The sequence below is a fragment of the Bidens hawaiensis genome, unplaced genomic scaffold (assembly GCF_021521415.1).
Source record: "Bidens hawaiensis isolate Kalapana, Puna unplaced genomic scaffold, B.hawaiensis_p1.1 tig00005003_1, whole genome shotgun sequence".
Lineage (NCBI taxonomy): Eukaryota > Viridiplantae > Streptophyta > Magnoliopsida > Asterales > Asteraceae > Bidens > Bidens hawaiensis.
In genome coordinates this window covers 1,764,307-1,784,357 of record NW_027491315.1, presented here as the reverse complement: position 1 = coordinate 1,784,357, position 20,051 = coordinate 1,764,307, and the positions used below count along the sequence as shown (strand labels likewise).

Here is a 20,051-nt window from a genome sequence, read left to right as displayed (position 1 = left end):
GAAACCCGGCTGGGTTTTTAGAAAACAGCCCAATACCCTGACCCGACCCGGTATAGGGACCGAGTCCCGGTCGGACCGGCCGGGTTTCAAAACACGTTTGTAAACCTAAATTAAACTTGTTACACTTAGTTTAATCTAAAGTATTCATACTACATACTTGGTTTAATCTCAAGTAAAACAATTTTGCCTTGTGTTCTTGGGTGATTTTGACTATACAATGCAGAATTGACATTTAAACTTGAATTATGCTTTATGCATTAAATATTTTCACCTTAATTTGCTTACTTTGGAATTTTACACGACTCTGTTTATGCTGTTTATGGGATGTTTGACATCAAAATATGTTAAAAGTCTATTACTTTGTAAACTTGGATTTTCACAGTTGAAAGTTATCATGTCAACCCAACCCAACTCAGTTCTAACCGTAATAATCAACTTAAGCCGAACCCATTTTAACCCATTACATAACTCACTCGCGTCCTACCTCCACAAGGGGTATTGAAACTGAGGTTGAGTATGAGCATGTGCATGCCAAAGACCTAAATAAAAAAGTCAAAGTACATGCACAATAACAGGTCAAAACTGATCTTTTTAATCCCCTTATTGCTTTTCAGAATGATAAAAACATGATACAGTAGAAACTCTATAAAATAATACACTTGGGACAATCAAAATTTATTAATTAAAAGAGTTATTAATTAATCGATAAATTAATAATTATTAATTTATATATTAATTAATATTTTATTAATTTATGGTAGAATGTTCTGACTCACCCAAAAGAAAATGTAGTTGCATAGTTGTTGACTGATGAATAAATTATTGAAAGCGTTATTAGAATTAATAAAGATAATATCGATGAAGAAGATGATGAAAGTTCTACAATGGAGCCCCCTTCGCGAAACGAAGCTATTAAAGCGGCAATCATATTGAACAATTTCTTGTTAAGCTATGAGAAAACAACACCAGAAGTTCTTACCATGCTAAGGAAAATTTGAGACGAGATTCAAGGGGAAATTGATTTCAACAAAAAACAAAAGACAATTGAGTCATTTTTCAAGAAACCTTTATAAATCATTCATGTAATATGCTATATATAAGGAATTATTAATTTATATTTTATATTGAGTCTAAAAAAATTATCAAAAATGTATTATCTTATAATTTTAGCGAATTATTAATTTAGCACCATATCCCCGAGTCGGGACCGGCAAAAAATATTATCTTAGAGAGTTTATTAAATAATCGAGTATTAATTTATCGAGTTTCTACTGTAGATAATTAACCCCATCAATCAATTAAAATAATTTTTAAAAACTCATAAAATAGTGAAATGATATTAATATTGACTACACAAATCTTACTATTCCTAACCCCATTGGTAATCTGTGCAATAACTGATCAGGAAGTCGACTTGAGACAATTATCACACGGATTAGATCCATTTTTGCACACCCTCGCGTTAAATGATTCCCCAAAGTGCTCCAGTAATATCTGTCTACGACATTTTGCCTGCATATTTCACACACATATATTAATTATATTTCAACATTAAGTTTTTGGAAACCGTAACTACACTTTTTGATAAGCAAACATAATAAACTGGGTTCAACCGAGGAACGTTAACGAGCCAAGCCACACATGAACTACTCGAGATTGACTTGCCAAAAGATCAAAAAGAGCGAAGCTTAAACAAAAGTGAGGCCCAAGCTTCAGTTATCAAGCTCAAGATGGCTCGCAAGCCTAAATGAGCCTAATATTTATATAACTGTATTTAATATATAGGGGAGGGTTAACGCACAAATGAAATTAACGTGCTAAACATGAGAATCAAGTAGAGTAATTATATATACAAGTAGAGTAATTATGTAATTACACCATAGAGTAATTACGTAATTACTCTATAATGTAATTACATAATTACTCTACTTGTATATATAATTACTCTACTTGATTCTCACGTTTAGCATGTTAATTTCATTTGTATTTGATTCAAACCCTAATATATATATATATATATATGTAATAATTAAAAAAGTATATAAGTTAAATAATAAATAATAAGTGAGTCGAGCTCAAGTTTTAGATATAAAGCTCGAAATGAACCAAGCTCAAGCTCTAGTAATTTAAACATGACAACTGATAAAGTTCGATGATTCTCATTAACCAATAATCCCTAATATATACATGGTGTCCCTCCTCTAATTTAGAGATGAATCATATTCTAAATCAAATACAATCTATTCTATAATAATAATAATATAACCATATATATTTGCTAATACACCCCTGCAGTCTAAGCTGGAGGTTCACGAATGTTGAGACTGGATTTGAAGTCATCAAACAGAAATGAGGGCAAGCCTTTGGTGAAGATATCTGCAATTTGATGACGAGATGAAACGTGAAGAACCTGGACTTCGCCTCTTGCAACTTTGTCACGAACAAAATGGATGTCCAATTCAATGTGCATTGTCGCTGATGTTGAACCGGGTTGCAGGACAGGTACACGGCACTTATATTGTCACAATATACTAGAGTTGCATGAGATGGTGCAAAATGAAGCTCAAGTAATAAATTTCGCAGCCAACAAGTTTCGGACACGACGTTGGCGACACCTCGGTACTCCGCCTCGTCGCTGGATCGGGAAATGACGGCTTGACATTTGGACGACCACGAGAGAAGATTATCACCCAAATACACTTAGTAACCAGAAGTGGAGCGACGTGTGTCGGGACACCCAGCCCAATCGGCATCAATGTATGAGAGTAGTTTGCCAACTGATGATTTAAATATGTGCAAACCCAGAATAATAGTGCCATGTATGTACCTTAAGATGCGATTTAAGGCATTCATGTGAATCGTTCGCGGCGCATGCGTATGCATACAAACTTGTTGAACTGCATAGCTGATGTCGGGGCGTGTAAAAGTTAAGTACTGAAGGGCCCAGCCAGTTGACGGTATTTTGTACCCCCATTGTCAAGCGGCAGCCCGGCCGTGGTACTGAGCTTGGATTTTGTGTCGACTGGAGTAGCAATCGGTTTACACGAGCTCATGCCGGCTCGTTCCAACAATTCATAGGCATATTTGTGTTGTGACAAGAAAAGAGAGTCTTGCATCCTGGTAACTGAAATGCCCAAAAAATAACTCAGGGGACCCAAGTCCATGGCGAACTCAATGGACAAATGTAACATGAATTTGTCCCGTAACTGGTCGAATGATGTGACCAAAATTATGTCATCAACATAAAGTAGGATGTATGCTATGTCTCGGCCCTGCTTATAAATAAAAAGTGAATGATCACATTTACTGTGGTGAAATCCAAGTGTTGCTGCGTAATTGGCGAACCGTTGGTACCAAGCGCGTGGAGCCTGTTTGAGGCCTTAAAGTGACTTCTTTAGCAAACAAACATGGTTCGGGTACCGAGTGTCCCGAAAGCCCGGTGGTTGATACATATACACCGTTTCCTGTAAGTTACCATGCAAAAAAGCGTTTTTGACATCGAGCTGATGTATGGGCCAAGAGTGGGATACCGCTAGCGATAGAACGGTGCGGATGGTGGCTGGTTTTACCACCGGGCGAAATGTTTCCCCGCAATCAATTCCAACCAGCTGAGACCTGCCATCACAAACTAAACGAGCATTGTAACGCTATAAAGAACCGTCAGATTTAGTTTTATGTTTAAAAATCTACATACTGCGAACGACATTCGCATGATTAGGTCTCGGGACTTAACTCCCACGTATTATTATCCATAGGGCCCGAAACTCATTGTTCATAGCCATGTTCCAATCCTTGTTACGGAGAGCAACGGTTGGGTTTCGGGGAAGAGGAGAGAGTGTGGAAACATTAAGATTGACAAATGGTTGCTGAAGTTTGGATATATCGGACATACTGCGAGTATGAACCGTGCGAGAGGGTGGGTTCGGTTGGACCGTGGAAGCCGTAGCTGGGAGGGTGGGAGTAGCAGATGGGTATTGTTCGCAACCGACTGTTGTGTTGAGGTGGGTTGAGCGGTGGAAACCGCTGGTGTCGGTTTAGGACGGCGGGAGTAAGTATTAACTACCGCCGGGGGGGTGTTGGGAGATTATTTATAGAAAGTGGAATGGAATGTTGAGAAACAGACCAGAAATAGAGGATTTGTAGAGGACTGATCAATAAAGAATTTGTATGTGGCGGGATCAGCCGGAGCGGGATTAGCGAAGAGAAAGACTGTCTCGTCAAATACGACATGACGGGATATGGTAATTTGTTGAGTTCGGGTATTATGGCATTTATATCCTTGGTGGTTGGATGGATAACCCAGAAAGACGCAAGGGACGGAGCGTTTATCTAGTTTGTTGATGTTACGGAAGGTGTGAGGGGGTAGCACAGGCACCCGAAGGTGCAAAGGTGTGTATAACTGGGATGCCAGTTGTAAAGGAGTTAGGTAGGAGAGATATTGTTGAGGGTGGCGGATGGTAGGATATTGAGTAAATAGGTAGCGTGTTGGAGGGCATAGTGCCAAAAGGTTGTAGGGGTCGACAAGTGGGCGAGGATGGTGCGAATGATGTTATTGATGGAACGAATTTTTCGCTCGGCTTTCCCGTTTTGTGGGGATGTGTATGGGCAGGAAAAACGAAATTGTAGTCCGTTTGAGGTACAAAACGATTGAAACAAAGAGTTATTGTATTCACGACCGTTATCACATTGTATGGTTTTGATTTGCTTGTTGAATTGGGCTTTAATGAGTGTATTAAATTGTTAAAAAAATTGTTAAAAACATGTGATTTATTAGTGAGGGGGTAGGTTCATAAAAAAATTGTTTTATCTAAATATAATATGTAGTAACGATGACCACCGGATGATAGAACAGGCGATGTCCATAAATCGCTATGTACAATATCAAAAGGTAGATAAATAAAAATTTGGTAAAAGGTAATTTAGTATGTTTCCCAAACACACAAGAAGAACAAACAGAAGGAGATTGTTTATTACATGAATCAAAAGACAAATTGTTTTTTAAGGATAATAAGATAGATGATCCCGGGTGACTGAGATGATGATGTTATAGCTCTTTGGTTGTTGATGCAAAGGCTGCTGGACTTGTAAGCTTGGACGGGGACCGGAGAGTAAATGGATAAGAGGTCCCCGATGCTGTTGCATCTAAGGATGGGCGTCCGCGTCGGGAAGTCCTTCACATCAAAACCAAACGGGTCAAATTCCATAGAAAGGTTATTATCAGTTGTAAAACAACGTGCTGACAAAAGGTTTTTAGTTATATCAGGTACATGAAGTACGTTAGACAGGTTTAAAGGTGGAAACGGGTGGGGTAGGTATTGATGTCCCGTACCTTGGATTGGAATATGGGACCCATTACGGACAATAATGTTTCGAAAGGACCTTTATTATAATAAGACGAGAGGTTACCCGAGGAGTGTGTCATGTGTGCGGTTGCTCCCGAATCCGCACACCAGGTATGGTCCAGAAGGTGAAGAGTCATAGTATTAAAGGCCTGTTCAATATCGGTCGGTGTGTAGCTTGCTTCGGACGCTGCGCAAGCCTGTTGGGGTCGTGGACAAAAAATTCCTGGTCTATGACTTGTTGGTAGACCATAAGCTGGGATTAAGGGCTGTCTTAGGCCCACTGTTAGGGGCTGCTGTGTGGGGTACGGGCAAGGTGGGTAAGCCCAAGTTTGTTGGCCCCATGGAACATGCTGAGTGGGCCAAGAAGGGCTGTTGGGTCGGTAATATTGCTGACCAGAAAATTCTGCTGATAAGATGTTTGACCGTAGCCGAGGTGATGTTGTCCAGACCCGTAAACCTACTAACCCGAGCCACATCCATGCTAACTACCCTTGCTGACCCGACTACCCCTTGCCACGGCTGCTCGAAGACCGTCCCCTACCTCGACCACCACGACCACGTCCTCGTCCCCTAGAACCTGCATGGGAATCGGACTGGTGGTGGTGTGTCGTTGGTGCGGTTATTGGAAGGATGAAGGGCTGTACCACCAGAATGAAGGGAGTTAATAGTGGTCGGATGTCTTAGCCGATAATAATGCCACCATTATTATAGGAATAGATTTGTGATAATTAGTTGCTTAATTTTTGGACTTGTATATCCTTTCCATATTCATGTATATCTCTTCCTATTTTTCAGTTGTATTATGCCTATTTAAAAGGCCTTAGAAAATCAATGAAATCATCGAAGAATTATTAACCATAAACTCTTTTATGGTATCAGAGCCCTAGGTTCTGAATACCTCACTTTTTTCTCTCTTTTCCTTTTTTTTTCCGATCTCCTGCTGTTTTGACAGCCTCCACCCTACTGCTGTCCCCATGGCTAAAGATGATGCTGCCGCAGGAAGTTCTCTCAAACCTGTTGCTCTTCACCCAGCCTACTCGGTCACGAATATTCAATCCAAGATTCGGACCCTTGACGCCTCCAAGGTGAAGTATTCCTCATGGACCAAACTTTTCAAACTCCATGCCACTGCCTACAAGGTACTCGATAACCTTGACAATACCCCACCTCCACCTGAAAACTCAGACGAGTATGCATCGTGGAAGGAAATTGATGCCCTCGTGTTGCAGTGGATTTATAGTACCATATCAGATGATATTCTGACTCGGGTCTTGGATACCGAGACAACAGCACGTGCCGCATGGGTCAAGATTGAGAAGATTTTCTCGGGTAATAAGAAAGCACGTGCGGCTGCCCTGGAAACTAAATTCGTTAATCTCAAATTGGCAGACTGTTCTTCTCTAGACGATTACTGCCAAAATCTCAAAGATCTCGCTAATCAACTAGGAGACGTTGATCAGCCCGTGACTGAGTCTCGACTTGTGTTACAACTGGTACGTGGCTTGCCCGTTGAATTTGACACTACCGCCTCTCTTATCAATTCACAAAACGTTGACTGGGATCTAGCACTAAGTATGTTGCAAGATGAAGTCATTCGCCAAGCTGCACGCCAAAGCCCCCAATCTGTCCTCCTCACCCCTCAAGCCCAAAGTCCTCACTCACCTTCTTCCTACCAGCCGCCACCCTCCCAGCCTTCCCACAACACTTACCCGCCATCTCAAGGTTACCAATGAGGTCGGGGAAGGGGTCGTGGACAAGGTTACCATGGTCGCGGAGGTTGAGGACGTGGGGTGGACGTTTTCAGCAGCCTAACAGCAGCCCCTGGTCTTATCAAACAGCCGGGTACCCACAATGGGCATACCCGACTCAGCCAGTGTGGGGTCCTCCTAGTCAGCATGGGCAGCCTTCTGCTCCACAAGTTAACTTCATGTACCAGTAACCTGATCAGAATCAGTTCCAGCCTGGAGCCCCTTCGGTTCAACTGCCGCCCGGATACAATGCCTTGTGCCCATCCGATCTCCAGGCTGCTTTCACAACCATGCAACTGCAGCAACCAGACCCCACTAAATACATGGATACAGGAGCTGAACGGCACGTGACTCAGAACCAAGGTATGATTCAACAACCTTTATCTTCTCCTGTTAGTAGTAAAATTCTGGTAGGCAGTGGTCAATGTTTACCAACACATGGATCTGGCACAGGTTTTCATACCGTTTTCAACCGCACATACATTTTACCCGATATCATTTACAGTCCTAAAATCATTAAAAACCTTCTCTGTTAGACGCTTTACTCGCGATAATAATTTGTCTGTTGAATTTGACCCGTTCGGTTTTTTTTTTAAGGACCTAACAACTAGACAAATTCTGTCGCGCCACAATAGCACCGGGGATCTCTACCCATTCACTGCTCCTCAACTTCCGCCCTCTGCTTGTTTCATCACCACTACTTTTTTACCTTGGCACGAACGCTTCGGCCACCCTGGTGCTCAAGTTTTGGATGTTCTTAGTCGCAATTTCAATTTTCCTTGTAATAAAAACAAGTCTTTTTGTCATTCTTGTCAGTTATCTAATAGTAAAAGACTTCCTTTTTATGCTTCAAATTCTTTCACTTTTTCACCATTTGACATTATCCATTGTGATTTATGGACATCTCTGGTAACTAGTAAAAGTGGCTTTAAATATTATATGGTTCTTATTGATAACTTCTCGCACTTTCTTTGGATTTATCCTTTAAAATATAAATCCGAAACATTTACAACTTTCACTAAATTCCACCGATTAATTGCTACCCAATTTAACCGAAACATCAAAACATTCCAATGTGATCTAGGGGGTGAGTTCGATAACAATGCTTTCAAAACCTTTGCTAATCAACATGGTTTACTCTTCAGATTCTCCTGCCCTCAAACCTCTTCCCAAAACGGCCGAGCGGAGCGCATGATTCGCCGCCTAAACGACATCATCCACTCCCTACTCATTCATGCCAACTTACCACCAATGTTTTGGGTCGAAGCACTTCACACCACAGCCTATTTACATAATATTTTACCCACAAAACGTCTAAACTTTTACACACCTACATTTGCCCTATACTTACGCATCCCACATATGACCATTTACAAGTTTTTGGTTGTGCATGCTACCCGAACACATCTGCCACACAACCACATAAACTACACCATCGCTCGATTCGATGCATATTCCTTGGATACCCCCCAGATTTTCGAGGCTATAGGTGCTTTGACCCCACCACTAGTCGAGTTCATATCTCTCGTCATGTCACCTTCGACGAGAACACCTTTCCATACACAATCCCATCCACTACCAGCTCCTATGAGTTCTTGGATGATTCAATCCCTCCACCTTTCGTTTACCGAACCCCCGCTCCGCCCACAACAGCCGCACACCAGCCCCACCCCAGTACCACACCCTATCCCATTACCTACACCCGCTGAGCTAGACCTGTACCCATAGTCACATGGATCGCGGTACGGCTCGGTACGCGGTACGGAAACTGGTACTCGATTCGTGCATTTCAAAAATTCGGTACGAGCGGGGGTAGGCTCATTTGGAACGCCAATTCGGTACGTGGTACGGTGTACCATATAGTCGGGTACATCGTATCATATACAAAACTGTTTAAATTAATATTTTGTAATAATTTATGTAAGTTTATAAAATAAGTTAAGAAAACTAACTTTAACTAAGCTTTATTTAACATTCATCTTTAAAGTTAAGAGTAAATGTTAATAGAAACTCTATCTTTAAGGGTAAAAAGTGTAAACTCTAAATATAAAATGGGTAAGATATGTAAACCTAATTTCCTAATTTCTAAATTGACGGCCGTTTTTTTCTTCTTTGTCTTCTCCGGTAACTCTTTGTCTACATTCTTCTCCGATTTGAGTTACAAAAGTGCTCGATTTACCCATGTTACGGCCGGTTCGCGTTTATAAACGATCCCAGACACCGATTTTATTAACCTAAAACGTGAATTTGATGAAAACTGTCCGATTCTTGCAACAAACAGGAACGGTTAATTTTACCAATCCAGATCACGCTTCCGAAGCGATCAGTACGATTTTGTACCCATTTCCGATACGAACGATCCGGAACATAGATCACGGGTGATACCACGTTTCCTGTGACTATGCCTGTACCACAGCCATTGGCTGCTCAGCAGCCTACCACTTCTACACAGCCTTCAGCCAATGTCCAAACACCCGCACCCACTGTAGCTCCAACAGCACCCCCTGGTCACCCCACCCAACCTGCACCGAACCCTCCAACCAACACTCATCCAATGGTCACCCGCTCCAAAGCCAGTTCACATCAGCCCTCACTTCCTAGACCTTTATATCCACGTCCATCTCTCCTGTTCCAACAACCTATGCCAAAGCCTTCGTGGATCCTAATTGGTTACATGCAATGCAAACCAAATTTTCTGCTTTACAAGAGAATGATACTTGGGAGTTGGTTCGAAGGCCGACTGATAGACCGATAATTAGATGCATGTGGTTATTTCGACATAAGTTTAAGTCTGATGGTTCGTTGGAACGGTATAAAGCCCGGTTGGTTGTTAACAGGAAATCTCAAACAGTTGGAGTTGATTGTGAAGATACTTTTAGTCCTGTTGTTAAGCCGGCTACTATTCGGACGGTTCTGTCCTTAGCAGTCTCTCGGTCTTGGCCAATACATCAATTGGATGTTAAAAATGCCTTTTTTACATGGGCATTTAAATGAGCTTGTATTTATGCACCAACCGCCCGGATTTGTGGATAGACGCCATCCAGAGTTTGTATGTCGTCTCAAAAAATCTCTATACGGGCTTACGCAAGCTCCCAGGGCATGGTATACAAGGTTTGCCAACTTCATTCTTTCCAGAGGATTCAAAAGCAGTGTATGTGACAATTCTCTATTCATATATCACTCAGGGATGGACATGGCTTACCTGTTGTTGTATGTAGACGATATTGTTCTTACCGCTTCATCGTCTGTTCTACTACGGCAAATTATAGATATGCTTTCCAAGGAATTCTCCATGACCGATTTGGGTAATCTGCATCACTTTTTGGGCATCACGGCCACCAGCAGCAGCAAGGGTCTATTTTTATGTCAGGCTCAATACACCAAGGACATCATTGCACGTGCCTCCATGACGAACTGTAAACCATGTGTCACCCCAGTTGATTTGGAAGCCAAGTTGAGTGCAACAGATGGTGCTCCCTTTCCTGACCCCACACTTTACCTAAGCTTGGCTGGGGCGTTGCAATACCTCACTTTCACTTATCTCGATATTTCATATGCGGTTCAACAGATATGCCTCTTCATGCATGATCCACATGAACCTCACTTTATTTTTTTGAAGCGCATTATTCGGTATTTGCAGGGCACCATAGATTATGGCCTCCATATAACTCCTTCGGATACTAATTCTTTAGTTGCATACTCTGATGCCGACTGGGGTGGCTGCCCGGATTCCCGTCGCTCGACTAGTGGATATTGCGTATTCCTTGGTGATAACTTAGTTGTTGAGTCCTCTAAGAGACAACCTACCGTTTCTAGATCTAGTGCTAAGGCCGAATACAGAGGTGTTGCAAACGCAGTTGCTGAGGCCACTTGGATTCATAATCTTCTTCTTGAATTGCATACTCCATTACACCAGGCGTCTATTGTGTATTGTGACAACGTTTCAGCCGTCTACCTTTCAGATAATCCAGTACATCACCAACGTACTAAGCACGTCGAAATTGATATTCACTTTGTCCAAGAAAAGGTTCGTATAGGCCATATTCGGGTTCTTCATGTTCCGTCTTCCTTACAGTACGTGGATATTTTCACTAAGGGAATCTCACAGCAATTGTTTCAGTCTTTTCGGTCCAGTTTGAACGTCTGTCCACCGCCCGTTCAAACTTCAGGGATGTCTTAGCCGATAATAATGCCACCATTATTATAGGAATAGATTTGTGATAATTAGTTGCTTAATTTTTGGACTTGTATATCATTTCCATATTCATGTATATCTCTTCCTATTTTTTAGAAAATCAATGAAATCATCAAAGAATTAATAACCATAAACTCTTTTATGATGTTGTTTCCTTATTTCGTCGTTAATGAGCTTAGATCGGGCTTCGTAAAAACTTGGTAGGGGAGTAGTGCCTTCAAGAATTTGAGCTGTGCTTTCGTAATTTTCATTCAAACCTGTTATGAGTTGAATCACCAACCTGTCCTCTTCCACCGGTGCGTTCACATTAGCAAGCTGATCCGACAACATTTTTAGGGCTTGACAATATGCTGACATGTTTGGAAAATCATCCAAACGAGTGGAGGCGAATTTTTTGCCAAGGTAGACGGCTCGTGTGGCTTGGTTAATCTTTAAAGATATTCTCCAAAGTTGTCCATGCTTGAAGAGCAGTGGACTGGGGTTTTGGGATAGTATGTAGTAGATCATGAGAGATGGTGGCATAAATCCACTGGAGCACGATCGCATCTAATCGATTCCATAGGACTAGGCTAACATAAGTCGAGTCATCTTTATCTGTTGATGAGGAAGCAGGTTTGGGGGCCTTAGGATCGATGTGGTCAGAAACCTCGAAAGCTCTGCAATGAATTCTGAACAACTCCGCCCATTAGTTGTATTGGGAGCTTTCGGTTTCAAGAACAAGGGGGATGAAGTTCTTGATGTTAGTAACGGTAACCGCTTGATGTATTTTATCCATTTAGAAGAGCAGAAAAAAAATTAAAGGAATTGATCTGAGATGGAGAGAGGTGACCAGAGGAGGGAAGGTTTACAGCTAGGCTGTGATACCATGATAACTGATAAAGTTCGATGATTCTCATTAACCAATAATCCCTAATATATACATGGTGTCCCTCCTCTAATTTAGAGATGAATTATATTCTAGATCAAATACAATCTATTCTATAATAATAATAATAATAATAACAACAATAACAATATAACCATATATATGCTAATAAAACAAGCCAAGCCATGCCGAGCTTAAGCTCAAGCTCCGCTTGTTTAACTTACAAGTCGAGCTTGAGCTTAAATGAGTTCGGCTCGGCTGGTTTTCCAAACTCTAAACCTGCCAATTTGGACCGGTCATGTCAGTTTTAACAGTTTTTTAACACCCCTGAGATTAACATGATTATGTGTATGTTTGGCAAGGAGCTTTTAGGGGCTTCAAGCTTTTAAGAAAAAGCTCATACTCAATTAAAAGCCTTGTTTGGTTTTAGGAGCTTGAAGCTTTTAGGTCATGAGAAAAAGCTTAAAGCTTGAAGCTCCTACTAGTAGCGTTTAGAAAAAGCTACAAGCTTTTAGTATTTTAATTACTTAAATAACCTTCCAAAATAAGTACAATTAATATTATTTTTTTAGTTATGCCCATTTTTGTCATTTTATATATTTTATTAAAGCTCCAACTACTCTGTCAAACATCTAAATATATCTAAAAAGCTACAGCTACCAACTACTAGCTTCAAGCCACCAGCTTCCGGCTAGTTTTGCCAAACATACCCTATAAGTAAACTGCAAACGCGTATAATAAGTAGGCTTGATACCTTGTTTTCGCAATACTGTTGCATTTTACGAGCTTGTTCCATTGCTGTCTTAAAACTTTCTTTTTTATTACCTCCGCTTCGTAACATGCAGACGATCCTGCTGAAATCTTTTTTCTGATATAAAGCAACACATTCTGAAGGCAGATTGTCTCTCCCTGCCCTTCCAGATTCCTGATAATAGCTTTCTATTGACTTTGACAGTGTATTGTGAATCACAAACCGCTGAAATAAATTACATTGTTCGTCAAATAAATAAAAACCAATAAAGAAACACACACAGATATATGCATAATGCTTCAAAGGAAAATTATATAGGACATGCATATAACATGATGAGCTAATTATTAAACTGACCAAAACTGGACATTTTTATATCTTTTTTAAGTGCTCAAATTTGGAAAATGGAAAACTTATACTTATTAGCTAGGCGAAAAAACAATAAACTGTTTTCTATGAAAAAAATTGTATAGAATTCTACTAATATTCACTAGCATTACTAGCAATTAACATGGTGAAAGAAGGTAGATAAACTACCAAAATATTCTTAAATAATCAATTCTGCTATATGTATGAGACCGATTTTCCAGAAGTAAGTTTCTAATCCCAAAACAATTAGATGATCAAAATCAATTTATCAACTTCTATTAAGTTACAAAAAAAAAGATAACAATGTTTTAATTAATAAACCGACCAAAATGGACATTTTATATACTTTTAGGTATTCAGGTTTGAAATGTGTAAAAGTTATAATTTATTAACTAGGGTAAAAACTATAAACTTTTTCTAAAAAGATTGTGTATAAAGATTATTATGTCTAATAGCATTACTTACAATGACCATAAGGAGGTAAATATGCAACCATAATATTTCGTAGACAACCAATTCTGCTATAAAATATGAGACCGACTATGCAAACCCAAGTATCTAACCCCAAATCAATCAGATAATCACAACCAAAATGTCTTTATCAAGTTACTAGTTTCATGACAAAAATTCAAACTTAACAGAAATTTGTGTACTTACAACATCGGGCTTGTCGATTCCCATACCAAAAGCAATAGTGGCACACACCACATGCACCTCTCCCGTATGCCATTTCTGCTGGACCGTCATCCTCTGACGAGCTGACAAACCGGCATGATAATACACGGTTTTAATCTTGCATTTTTCATTTAGAAACTTAGAAACTTCCACACACTCGTTTTTGGAAAGGCAGTAAACGATCCCAGATGAGTTTATGAACCTATCAGATAGTAGCTTTCCAAGCTGCTTTAATGGCTCTTTGCTTTTATCAATCACTTCATACTTCAGATTAGGTCTATCAAAACTTGTTTCTAGAACAAGAGCATGCGGGATTCTTAAAGCTTTCAAAATGTCCTGTGCAAAATAGAATGATATACTGAAACATCAATGTTGCACATAAATGGATTATAGAAAAAGACTAGATAATGGAATTTGGGTCAAAATTCGACGTTGACTTTCTGGTCAACGCTGACCAAAAATCATGTTTTGTCTGATATATTGAAAACATCAACGTTGCACATAAATGAACTATAGAAGAAGATTGGTTTTATGGAATTTAAGTCAAAAGGTAAACGTTGACTTTCAGGTCAACACCGACCAAAAAATATTATTCGTAGTCTGATATATTGAAACATCAACATTGCACATAAATGGACTACAGAAGATGATTGGATTTTATGGCGTTTTGGTCAAAAGGTCAACATTGACTTTCTGGCTAATGCAGACCAAAAATCATTTTTTAGCTTGATATTTTGAAACAATGTTGCAGATAAATAATACGTAAAAAGGCGGCAAAATGAACAGGTTGGGTGACAGGTCAAAACGAACAAATAGTTTTTTTAGTACAGGTCAAAATGAGCAAGGCCGGGACGGGCTGACCTGCATACACTTTTTTGTCCATTGTATAAAGCAATTTGTAGATAATTAGTTACAATTTTAAAAGCAATATTACTATCAATTAACAACTTGAATCTTTGAATAAAACAGGACTATAGGAGATTGTGTGCATTTAATAGAGACTTTGGGTGACTTTCAACCTGTTTCTCTCGTTCCCCAAATCTATCCATTTATAGGTAAACAGGTCAAAATTGGCACCTTTAAAAACATAAAATCAAACAAGCAAGAATACCTTACGAACCGCCTCTGTTGCAGTAGCAGTCAACGCCATTACAGGAACATTTGGGAAATTTTGCTTAAGACATCCTAACAATCTATAATCCGGACGAAAATCATGTCCCCATTGGCTGATGAACAAACATGATAAAAAAGATAGTAAATGTTTATAATCATACGTATGCATATGTTTATTAAATGTTGTACCTCACACAATGTGCCTCATCAACAACAAATCCAGCTAGTTGACCCTGTGACAATGCTCACCAACATTATTTAAATTCTCTATGTTTTGCAATTCTTGATACAAATTTCGAAACAAACCTTGCGGTGCAATGATTTTAAGGTGTCTTGAAACGAAAGGTTCCCAGCAATCCTTTCAGGTGTAACATACAAAAGTTTGCAAGACGGTTTTTCTCTCCTAAAATATGAAAAAACCGTATAGTGTTTACTATTTATATACTGCAAGGGTCAAGTTAACGTGCAAAGTTAAGCCAACGGAACTGACACGTGTTCTTGGGCTAGGGTAAATTTGTTTGCGTCATAATTTCGCACAAATATTACATAATTACGCACACTATAAATAATTGTGCAACATATATAACTAAGGAAAATTGGAAATAAATAATCCCACCTTTTGTGTATTGGCCAATAATAATCCCCCCTTTAAAAATCACTAGCATTGGTCCCACCTTTTAATTATTTTTGTCTCACTGGTCCTCCGTTAAAAAATACTTAACGTCGTTATGTTTTTTCCCTAGTTTCAAACCAATGTTTAGGGCTTTCGATCGGAAGAACGATACGAGTCGACCAATGTAAAACTTATCTCGAAATGGTGATCCAAACGATGAAACATTGTTTCAATTCGGGTGCTTGAATTTCCAATTAACAAAAATCAAGCCATTTGAATCACCGTTTCGAAATAAATTTTACATCAGTCGACTCTTATCGTTCTTACGATCAAAAGCCCGAAAACATCGGCTTGAAACTAGGGAAAAAACATAACAGCGTTAAGTATTTTTTAACGGAGGACCAGTGAGACAAAAATAGTTAAAAGGTGGGACCATTGCTGGTGATTTTTAAAGGTGGGATTATTTATTTCCAATTTTCCTATAACTAATAACACACATGTATTACGCAACGTATATGATAATCACACAACCTTTTTTTTTAGTTGCGCACATTAATCATTATGCACGTTATAGGCCAACGCATCGCGGTTTAAAAAAAGTTTGCAATATTTTGCTCAAATCAAAGAGAATAAATTCTAAATTTAAAGAGTAATTTTTTTAAAAAGAAATAATGTCATATAAAATAGTTATTTTTGTTTTAAATAAACGGGGGGAACTTGGAAGAAATCAATAATGGCCGGCTATTCCAGTTTTACCCCTCCAGACCCTTTTCATGCTTAGACTGCTGACATGGCACCCCCATCATCTCAACCCTTGATTTTCTTGATCAAGGGCATAGTTATCAAATGCGTTAGGCGCACTCAAGGCGCATAGGCCGGCCTCACTCAGGGCCTAGGCGCAAGGTGAAAAAAAAAGCGAGGGCCTGAGGAAAAATAAGCGCACTTAAATAAAACATTTAAAACATATTATGTATATGAAAAACAATACTATTCTTCAAATAAAATAAATAAAAGCTATTATATAGCATTTGATATCATTTAATCAGTACCAAAAGTTCTAAAATAGTCAACATTCAAATGTGATACCAAAACTTGAATAACAAAATGTATCAATATAATGCCTTTGACTTCTCCTAGATCTAAGTTTCAATAGCAAACCTTGCATTTCTTTTGCTCGGCTTTTATGTTCTCATGTTCTTGGTATAGACAATGCCGAAGCACTCGCCTAGGAATTAGAAGCGCATTTATTGAGCCTCACCTAAAAAATGGGCCTAGGCGCAAGAAGCGAGGGCTTTTAATAACTATGATCAAGGGTGCAAAATCCTTCTTACACTTTGCAGGTTAGAACCCTTATTATTTTAACCTTTTTCTATACTACAAAATATAATGTATATCCAAGTATAGCAATGAGAACATGTAGTAACTAACAACTGAGTTAAGACACTTGAAAACCAACTTTTTTGTCTCTAAATTGAATCTATAGACTTCAAACTTGACAATAAAGGCCTTACCTTAATTCTTGGAGCACAACAGACGCTTGTGAAGCAGTCTGTTGTGAATTTAAAAAAGTTGATGGTACTCCAAATTTAAGGTTCAAAGTAATTATCTGGTCCTGAATAAGAGACAGTAAAGGGGAGATAACAATAGTGACACCTGGCTGCATTGTTGCTGGTAGCTGCATAATATAAGTATGTAAATGTCAGTTACATTTGTTAACAACTCAAATAAAATAACAAGTATTAGGTAAATAATAATAATAACAACAACAACACTAACCTGGTAACATAGACTTTTACCGCCACCTGTAGGCATAAGAATGAAGCAATCACGTTTTTCCACAAATGCTTTACAAGCCTGATGTTGTAAGGGACGGAATGTTTTGTTACCGAATATCACCACGTTTGCTAGTTCAAGATCGTCTAGTGACTTCAACTCTTCATAGCTAAGAGTTCCATTGTTTGAAGGCGTGGTGGTGGTGTTAGTCTTCTTACCAAAAAATGATAAAACTGAAGTTTGTGTGGTTTTGATCTTGCCATCCTATAACAGATAACAAACAAATCAAAACTATTATATTGTAAATAAACCTATTTACGGTAATGTTTTAGTTATTTTGTTCATTGATCCCTTCCAGTACACATCTTTGAGTCTTTGTTGAAAGAATAGGCGTTGGCTGCTATAAGTTATAACTAAGCATAAGTGAAACACTAGACTCATAACTAAGAGGAATGTTTGGATGTGGGTGAAACAGCTAATTTGACCCTTAAGAGTATAACAAGCCAGTGTCGCTCACCATGCTTTCGTCCAAATGTAAGAGCGTCTGATTGCTTTTATTAGCAGGCGCAGAACGTGTAGCTTTTACATCCTTGCTGCTAGAGATAACAAAATCAGGATCTTCATCTTCACTTGTGGAATCCAAATGCAAAAACTTTCGATGCTTCTGAGGTGAGTCCTCAATGACATGAACAAAAGGTTCCTCAGGGTCCTTGTTAAACATAATATCAGCCAGGGTCCCACAGGCTTGGGTCTCCAAAATTTGAAAATCATCATCCCAGTCCTCAGAATGTTGCATGGTTTCAGCAAGAGACGCAAGAAAATCATCCCCACAATGCTCCACAGTGATGAAGTCAGAGCCATCATCACCTACACAAGAATGAATGAATGAATTTATTAGGTTTTCCAATCATTTTCTATGAGGCAAATGTAAAATCATATCCAACTTCAAGTTAATTGAAAAGAAAATTATTAAGATTTAAAGGTAATATAATAATAATAAGTAAGAATCGGGTAGGGTTTAAAATAAAATAAAACCGTAGAGATGAACAAGACGGTCTAGGCAGACGCGAGCGGATTCCTGGTCGAATCCGAATTCGAGAGCTAAACTTAATAATCTCGCCTTTTCCATCTCCAGATTCTTCTTCTCCATTGTCTCTGTCTGTACACTCTCAAAACCACATTAGTTTGTGAGCTCTTGTTTATCAACATCTATTGGACTAATGGGTAAAGGTCAATATATTGTTTTTTATCATTAAAAAAAACTAAATTCATTTTTTTATTTTTTAATTCATAATTTTCCATGACTATGTAACCTTAACATCATGGTTGTAAAACATCTTTTTGTTGTTTATAACCGTTTCATACTAGTGTCTATCGTGGTTCATATATACTCTCCATTCAGACGGCATCACAAAATGATTCGTGTGACTCATATTTCGTAACATCCATTTTTATTGTAGCACACTAATGTTTTAAAATATATAGGCTACATAATACAATGTCACTCATTAAACTTAATAAATCTTACAAATAAGTAATAACCCAAAATTTTTCGAAACGCGTATAAATCATAATATCATTTAGGACATTAATGTCTCACAAGCATAACATTATTTATCCAATAGAACAATTCACAAAAACAGTCTCAAATAAAACATCCATTATTTCAAACACGAAGAACGTCCTCCTTTACCATGTTGATGTAATTAACGTCAACATTTTTGCAACATATTTGCTTCGTAATTCATCAAGCTTCATCTGTTGCTACCTACAATAAGGCCCTTCGTAATTCAACTTGCTTCCCAATCTTTCATGCTGCCTCTCTTGTACGTCTCCATATGACCAATTGCAAAAACTCAAGGTTTTTATGTTCGCCAAGGCATATCTATCACTACCAATTTAAAAAAAAAAAACTTACTGATTACACACACTAACATACTATAATATGGCACTACTTGATGCGGTAAACACTCATTAGCGAAGATCAAACTTTAAGCACAATATGGTTACAAAAGTTCAAAACTACCAAAAAAAATCTAAATGTCGAACCCTAACATTTGGGGGTTTTTCGATACATAAAAATTTAACTAAACACACCTATGAGTTTTGCCAAATCACGCATTAGTTTGCTTTGCTTGGGGTTAGAATCCTCCGAATTGCCTGCCATGCCTATTCAACTCGAATCGAACAAAAAGAAAACTATCACGAACCGATTACTCGACAAAGAACAACTGAAAACTGAAAAACATTATGATATAATGAATTACCTTTGATTGCTGATTCATATTTCTTTGGAAACTCTGGCAATATGAACTATGTGCCGATCGATGAGATTTATAGGTTTTTAATTAATCGGGTTGTTTTTTTAACTTAAAAATGAGATATGGTTTTCAAAAACTGATTGAAACGCCTACAAAGTAAGCATAATCATCGCACCTCCTCATTTAAGATTTTGGCGGTTCATTGGTTTTTGTAAAACTACTTGGACAAAATTACCCCTTAGAAACTACGCTGGAAGAGTAAAGTTAAGGAACACCATGGCTTTTTTACAACTTTCAATCTCAACCATTAGATTAGTTTAACTAATGGTCTATATTTATTCTTACC

The 20,051-nt window shown here is 38.6% G+C and overlaps 1 protein-coding gene across 1 annotated transcript; it reads right to left on the bottom strand.

Annotated features, from left to right (window-relative positions):
- Nucleotides 1-1,352: 1,352 nt before the first annotated feature.
- LOC143628484 (ATP-dependent DNA helicase Q-like 1) lies at nt 1,353-18,594 on the bottom strand. Its single transcript, XM_077098071.1, has 10 exons — nt 18,480-18,594; nt 17,962-18,311; nt 17,448-17,708; nt 17,183-17,346; nt 15,365-15,461; nt 15,248-15,291; nt 15,057-15,171; nt 13,928-14,281; nt 12,905-13,126; nt 1,353-1,512 (listed from the first exon to the last, which is right to left on the bottom strand). Exons 1-10 carry the CDS (start codon nt 18,592-18,594, stop codon nt 1,402-1,404), a joined length of 1,833 nt encoding a protein of 610 aa, XP_076954186.1. The 3' UTR covers nt 1,353-1,401.
- Nucleotides 18,595-20,051: the final 1,457 nt, after the last annotated feature.

What these genes read in the sequence shown, in the direction of transcription:
- LOC143628484 (XM_077098071.1), bottom strand. Translation starts at nt 18,594, where the DNA reads ATGGAGAAGAAGAATCTGGAGATGGAAAAGGCGAGATTATTAAGTTTA. An exon ending in GTTGTGCTCCAAGAATTAAG is followed by an intron (nt 15,462 to 17,182) that starts GTAAGGCCTTTA and finishes TTCATATTTTAG; the next exon opens with GAGAGAAAAACCGTCTTGCA. An exon ending in GAATCGACAAGCCCGATGTT is followed by an intron (nt 13,127 to 13,927) that starts GTAAGTACACAA and finishes AATTTATTTCAG; the next exon opens with CGGTTTGTGATTCACAATAC.